Source organism: Euphorbia lathyris, chromosome 6, assembly GCF_963576675.1.
Source record: "Euphorbia lathyris chromosome 6, ddEupLath1.1, whole genome shotgun sequence".
NCBI classification, from domain to species: domain Eukaryota; kingdom Viridiplantae; phylum Streptophyta; class Magnoliopsida; order Malpighiales; family Euphorbiaceae; genus Euphorbia; species Euphorbia lathyris.
The window spans coordinates 2,608,745-2,615,582 of NC_088915.1; the positions used below are offsets into that span (position 1 = coordinate 2,608,745).

The window sequence follows — 6,838 nt, forward strand, 5'->3', positions numbered from 1 at the left end:
GAAAGTCTTGTGTCGGTAGGCCACGGAGCCTAGTTGTTGAAAGACCAACAAATAAAATATAATTTGTCCTAAATGTGCTATGGTCTAAATATATTCACAACAATGAACATTAACAGTAGTGTGGGATTTTGAGGCCCTTAATGTTTTTTATAATGTGAGTTGGCCAAGGTTTTGTATTTTCCAGATCAACCTGCTGGAGTGAGTGAAGCAAAGGTGGTAGGACTGATGTGGCTGCTTCTGATAGGACTGATGTCGCTGCTTCTGATAGGAAAATGAAGATGGCTCGTGATTGACTTAGTTCTTTATATTACATACTCATAGGTACAACTAGCTATTCGACTTCGTAGATTTCTCAATCATCTCTATGTCATAGCCTTAGAATAACTTAGACCAAATTTATCATCTGTTTAATTCAAGCTATATCTATTCTTCTATTTAGAGATTTACTTACAGCAGCTGCTGTTTTCGGCATGTTATCCTCCAAGCATAAACCCCTATATTCGAGACTTAGTATGCTGATCATTCATACTCTTTCACATATGTATCATTTGATCATGTTTATAAGGGACAACATCAAGGATACTTCGTTCCATCTTTTATGAGAATTTTTCGAAAATTCTTTCACTACAAAAAAACAGGCCTTTAACAACACTTTTATAGCAACAGTTTTATAAACTGTCTCATGGGCTCAACTAAAAAAGCCCAAAATATTAATTGGGCTAGACTAATCCACAACTTACCTATACTTGTAATCCCTAATTCCTAAATCCACAGTCTCTCGTTCTTCACATCTCCTATGTCGCGCAATCTGAAATTATCGTTCGTCAAACTTTGGTTCTGCACATCTCGTATATCGCAGTCTCCAATTGAGTCCGTCCGCCCAAGGTTAGACTTCCGATCGCCCATCGTTAGTCTCAAATTATAATTAGGCTGAATTTTATTGTTATGTGTTCTGAAATATTTTCGTTAGACACTTGTTCTTTATCGTTTGATTTTTTGAGATCGTTGTATGCGCGTTTGATTGTTGTAGATCCTTTCTGAGCTTTGGGTTCTTCACGGTGCTTCTTCAGGAACCTAGATCAAGGGTAAGTCTGAATCTCTATTTATACTTTCTTTTTTCTCTTTTTCAATTGTTTTTTCGAATTTGTTTGTTTTCTTCGCTATCTAGGTTTCTGCCTTTTCTTATTTGTAGATCGATTTCCCTACTTCCTGAGCTTGGCTGATTAGTTTCTTCTGTAGGTTCAAGTTCTAGATATGTTAATGATCGACCTCTTGCTCTGTTTGTTTGCTGGAATTTTAAGCATTGGAATTGGGGATACATGGTGAGTTGTTGCTGTGTATTTCTATCACTTTCTTTGAATTTGTTTACGTTTGTTTGTCCATTCTTTTTTTTTCTTGTTCTCGAATAGTCAAATTGAGGACTTCTCACTTCTAGGTCAAGCCTTTTCAATCCCAATTCAAAATGAAGGTAAAATTCCCTCCTGAAATGAACTATTAGCTGCTTAAATTTGGTTAAAGTGATACTCACTTCAACTTGTACAAATCTCCTCTTACATTGGTTAAAGTGATGCTTGCTTCAACAATCTCCTCTTACACTGCCACATAGGAATAATTGTTGTTGATGTATTCAGCCTTTAATTGTTGTTGAAATATTTTTTTTATGAATTGAAGTTGGTAATGCATACTAATGCCTGTCTAATCAAGGACCCTTTGCCATGTAGAACTTGTAGATATCTTGTATAAATTAGTCCAAATGTTTGACTTGTAGATATCTTTCAAATTGTACCAGCTGTTTTTAAATTAGTCCATATCTACATGTAGTTGAACTCCAAAAATCATGTGGAGATCCTTTAGTTTATAGACAGGTACTGTTTCTAGATATAGATGCTGAGTATCTCATTTTTGTGTTTATTTCTTTTTTGAATTCTGTTCTTTCTTGTTTAGCTTACTGATATTGTTTATTGTCTGATTTTCCAGCAAAGCTTACAGCTCATTAGTATTAGTATAGGGCAGCCCATAGTTTGTCCAAGTGATATGGAATACAGCTAATCTTCGCCAACTTCCTTCTCTCTCTCTCTCTCTCGATCTTTGGAATGAGTCGATTAATAATCTTCGCCAGCTTCCTTCGCCAGGTTCAAATCGCTCTATGGATTTCACCACCCATTCGATTCATGTCTGCAGGAGGTATGAATTATCGTTCTTATTCTTTTTCTCTATCGTTTTCTTCTTCGTAACTGTTCTTTTTGTGGATTAAAACTCTGATTTCACAAAACCTAAATAGAATTTCACTATTCAGGTTTCTTCATTTTGTCTTCAATCCTCTCTTTCTCTCTTTCTCTCTCATAGTCAATGTTCTTTCAGGTTGTTTCAATTAGGTTTCAGATTTTCAGTTTTCCTTTTTTTTTTGCTTTCTTTTTGTTCTTATCGATTTTATTCTTCTTCATCTTATCTCTATTCTTCTTATTTCCTTTTTTTAGAGTAACTCTGATTGCACAAAACATAACTTCTCAATCCTCGTGATTTATTGGTCTCAGTAGCTGCATGCAGGACATTGGGCGTTGGCTTTTCGAAAGCAAGTGTGGGGATACCGAGCGTCTATGAGAAGCCCAACTGGGGCTAGACCCTATTCAATGCAAGGTTTATTCTGAAGGTTAATCAAAAGGTAATGGTATAGTTTATATAGTAGAACTAACGTTTCTTATATTTTGCAATTTTAGAATTTGCCATTTGTAACACAAGAATTCTAATTATTATGATTACAGAGAGAACTAAGAGCAGGTGGCATAAAAGGACCTTCTTACAATTTCTTCCATGCACACCCCAAGGATATTGTTAAAATTGGAAAGGAGCTATGGCCACTTCCATGGAATTATCAGATCATCAAGTATTTTATGAAGTTCAGCCTCATTTTTACTATGGACCAAGCAATAGGGTAACTTCTTTTTGCTGTTAATTAAGGCAATTAAGTTATAATCTTTGGTCTTAATTGGGGCTTATTGGATGCAGGAAAGAACTTTGTGCAGTGGCTAGGTCCAAAACCTCAACTGATAGCTATTGATACTCATCTCGCTAAACAGATTCTGTACGACCAAGAATTAAACCCTAAACCTGAATTTGAATCTTATGTTAAAAGGATGTTTGGTTCACTCATGTTTCTATGAAAAACATAAATATTTACAAATACCCTGTTATGGCTACACTTGGTATGCTGTTTGCCCTCACTCTGCTTTTGGCTTCAGTTTATTATATCTTTCATTGTTGTTATTGATAGTGAACATCTTCACTGATTATGAACATGTTACCTCATCATTCAACCTGTTTAGCTTGTTGTTTTACAGAAAATATACATATTATGTGGAATGATATCATGGTAAAGTCTCACTTTGATATTATACATGCTACTAGCAGAGTTGAACTTGCTGCTCTTATTTCCAATTAGATTGGCTTATGACTGTCATACTTTAGACCTGAAATGAAAGAGAGAAAAATATTTTGAATTATTTGTCATTCTAATCATGTTTTTAGAAGCATTCTAGGTGTTAGTCTCTCAAATGAGTATAAGCTTTATTAAGCATTCTAGGGTATCCAGGCGCTCTGACACTTCACAAACTTATGTCTGTTTTTCTATTCAACATTGCAGCTAGCAGGAGTTCAATGTGCTGGGAACCCACACTTTTGTGTGAATGAGGGTGGATCATATCAAGAAGAGGGGCAGAAGAACACTAAAGGTTACATTTGAGGCAAGGTATGTGTCATATGTGAATGTACAACACTGAAATAATGTCATCCGTATTTTGGCATTCATTGATCGTTGGGTTGCTTTTCAGGTGGGAATGAAGCTGGTTTGCACTTTCTTATCACTACATGTTCCTTCTAAATCATCAAATGTTTCTGGAGAACAATTTAGCAGTATGACAAGTAGAATTTTCCCTGACTATCTTGAGCACAGAGAACACTTCTAAAGATTCTATTAGTTGGATACATTGGATCTGGGACAAGCACTATTTTTAAGCAGGTAGTTAAAATAAAGTAGTGGTTTTAGACTTGTGGCTCAGAGATGATTTAATCTTGAAGAATAAGGCCATCTACTACATTTCCATTGTGATTTTTCACCCAATTTATGTCATTTCAACATTAAAAAGTATGCACATTTCGAGTTTTCGACTAATTACAATATGGAATTGCTGCAGGCCTTGAACCATATTGATGCCATTCCTGGAATCCTCCTCCTTGTAAGTATATATTCTTCCTTAATTTATCCTCATTTTCAATTTCATCACTTAAACTTGTGCTTAATTAATCATACATTTTCAATCATTTTTCCAGATTTTCTTGGCCTTGCTCATTTGCCCTTTTGACTTCTTTTATCGACCTACTAGTTACTGCTTCCTTCGTGTTCTTCGCAACATAGTCTACTCTTCATTTTATAAGGTTCTAATGGTCGACTTTTTCATGGCTGATCAACTTACTAGCCAGGTGAGGAGGAAGCAAATGTCAATGTAGAAAGTTATGGAAATGACCATCTTGGAGTACTCATGGTGAGTTGATTTGTTGATTGTTACGATTTAAACTGACATTCTTATATGAAACTTAGTCTAATTCTCCTACTTTCCGAGTCTTTATTTATTAAGCCTATTTTTTATGAGATTTTGTAGGCTGAAATGCTGAAACTATTTTTCTGAGTCTTTATGGAAATGACGATGCTAATGCTGTTGTTCAAGGAGCTCAGTGGAAACTTACTCATAGTCAACAAATAAATTTAGGTGGATTTCTATGTTATTGAACTACTTTTGGTTGTGTTTCCAGATTTTGTTAATTTTAGTTATAATTTTGAGAATATCTGTCAATGCTGTTGCACTCTGTAGAACTTTGGCTGGCCAGCTCTTCTTCAGGTGGCTCGGCGACAAATTTCCACTCCGATAGACTAGTATCTCGCACCAAGACACTGGAGGAGTGGGTTCTCGATGATGGATCCACCAAGCATACTGTTGTAATTGATCATTTGTTATTGACATGATGTAAATTGTAATAACGTGTTTGCTTCCTCAGATTGAGGCTGCAATCCCAAAATAATTGATATGAATTTCGGCAGAAATTTCGTCGGTAAATTTATATTTGGTTACTAAAATTTTAGCGACGGATTACCGACTGAATTTCAGTCGGTATTTTTTTTAAATGAAAATGGATGCTAGAGGCGGTTTAAACCGCGTGTAGAAAAGCGCCCCTACTGAAAAACCTTACCCCGGCGCCTTTGTAAAACCGTCGGTAAAGTAGCAACAGCTGCAATAACAATACTTTTCCGACGGTTACAAAAACCGTCGGTACTATTTGTAGCGACGGTTAAAACCGTCGCTACAGTAGAAAAATTTCGTCGGTAAATACCTTTTTTTTTTGTAGTGTTTATATGGTCTAAATGAATATTTTTGTGTTTAATACATTTATGTGTATTGAAGCTTAGCTATACAAGTAAGAAATTGAACCCTAATGTTATGTAAGGTTAATTAGATTCAGAGTGACAACAATAAGTGCTTTCTTCATTTTATTTATCTGAATTTTCTGCAACAGAGAACCTCTTGTCCAATTTACAGATTAAGAGTTTCTTTACTTGTATTGCTCAAATAATACTAAGGAAAATTAAGGTAAAAAACTGAAAAAATGAAAAAAGAAGCTTTCTCAAAGGTGTAATCGGAGGCCGAAATGAATGAATTTAGCAAAAAATGGCAATGTCATTGGGCAACAGTGATTCTTGCTGGATGGCCCTTACTACCCAAAATAGGCTTAGAAAAAGCAAAAAACGGAACCTCAAAAAGACTAAAAAATTCGAAAACTACCATTAATCATCAAAATTTATCAAATTGTTCTCGGAACTTGTAATCTAATTCTCCTACCGCATCCTGTACCGACTATTTTGTGGGCTGTTAAGATTGACGATGATCATAGAAGAATGGAAATCAACATTAAGTTACATTAGCATATGAGGTGTTAGATGAAAGTTTTATGACCAACATTGATAAGCATATCAGAATCAATATCTTAGAAAGTATGGTCAATAGTCAAGGGTAAAGTAGAATTTTGATCATTTTTAGGAGAAAGAAAAGATCAATAAATAATTATTCGGTTTTTAAATCATTTCATTTTGTACAGATCAAATGTTCTTTTCGAGTATCAAAGGAAAGTATAGAAGTTGTTAAAGTTTGTCCTTGCTAAATTTGATCTGTACAGAATAAAATGATTTAAAATTCGATAATTATTTATTGATCTTTCTCTTAAAACTGATCAAAATTCTACTTTACTCTGGACTATTGACCATTTTTTTCTAAGATATTGATTCTGGTATGCTTATCAATGTTGGTTATAAAACTTTCATCTAATACCTCATATGCTAATACAAATTTGATGTTGATTTTCATTCTTATATGACCATAGTCAATCTCAACAGCCTCCATTTTTCCGATTAGGCTCAATGAATATCCTTCCTTTATTGGATTTTTAACTCTAATCATACCCTGGACTTCTAGGCACCTTCAATACCATGACTTGACATGCCCAATCTTTCCATGTTCCTCCATCTCTTTGCTCCCTAAAACATAAAATGCACAAGCTTCATAATGAGTAATCAAGTACTCAAGCACCAGTTGTACTAGCATGACAAAAAAGAGAGATAAAATAGTATGAGTAAACTAACTAAAAAAAGGATGCTAACCCTACAAAAATTTAAAAAAAAATTAACACTAGGAAATATTATCTTACTAATTAAAATTTTGTTTCTAAATGTCATAGTACAAACTTTGCTTTAGCTCTCTTGTTTCTGTTTGGGAAAACTTAATTTTGATAGACG

At 34.6% G+C, this 6,838-nt stretch overlaps 1 protein-coding gene across 21 annotated transcripts; it reads left to right on the forward strand.

Annotated features, from left to right (window-relative positions):
* The first annotated feature begins 757 nt into the window (after window positions 1-757).
* On the forward strand, window positions 758-5,095 carry LOC136233544 (uncharacterized). 21 transcript variants are annotated; one of them, XM_066023241.1, is made up of 15 exons: window positions 758-885; window positions 1,031-1,085; window positions 1,240-1,322; window positions 1,410-1,468; window positions 1,822-1,865; window positions 1,978-2,184; window positions 2,548-2,662; window positions 2,763-2,932; window positions 3,007-3,082; window positions 3,641-3,745; window positions 3,828-4,015; window positions 4,191-4,232; window positions 4,327-4,538; window positions 4,656-4,763; window positions 4,866-5,095. In XM_066023241.1, the coding sequence occupies exons 1-6, from the start codon at window positions 797-799 to the stop codon at window positions 2,047-2,049; spliced, it is 402 nt and encodes a 133-aa protein (XP_065879313.1). In that variant the 5' UTR covers window positions 758-796; the 3' UTR covers window positions 2,050-2,184; window positions 2,548-2,662; window positions 2,763-2,932; window positions 3,007-3,082; window positions 3,641-3,745; window positions 3,828-4,015; window positions 4,191-4,232; window positions 4,327-4,538; window positions 4,656-4,763; window positions 4,866-5,095. The 21 variants fall into 21 exon arrangements, 18 of the variants coding, with proteins under 18 accessions (XP_065879313.1, XP_065879309.1, XP_065879308.1 ...); XM_066023237.1 differs by having other exon boundaries at window positions 1,822-2,184; window positions 2,535-2,662; XM_066023236.1 differs by having other exon boundaries at window positions 1,822-2,184; window positions 2,538-2,662.
* The last annotated feature ends 1,743 nt before the right edge of the window (window positions 5,096-6,838 follow it).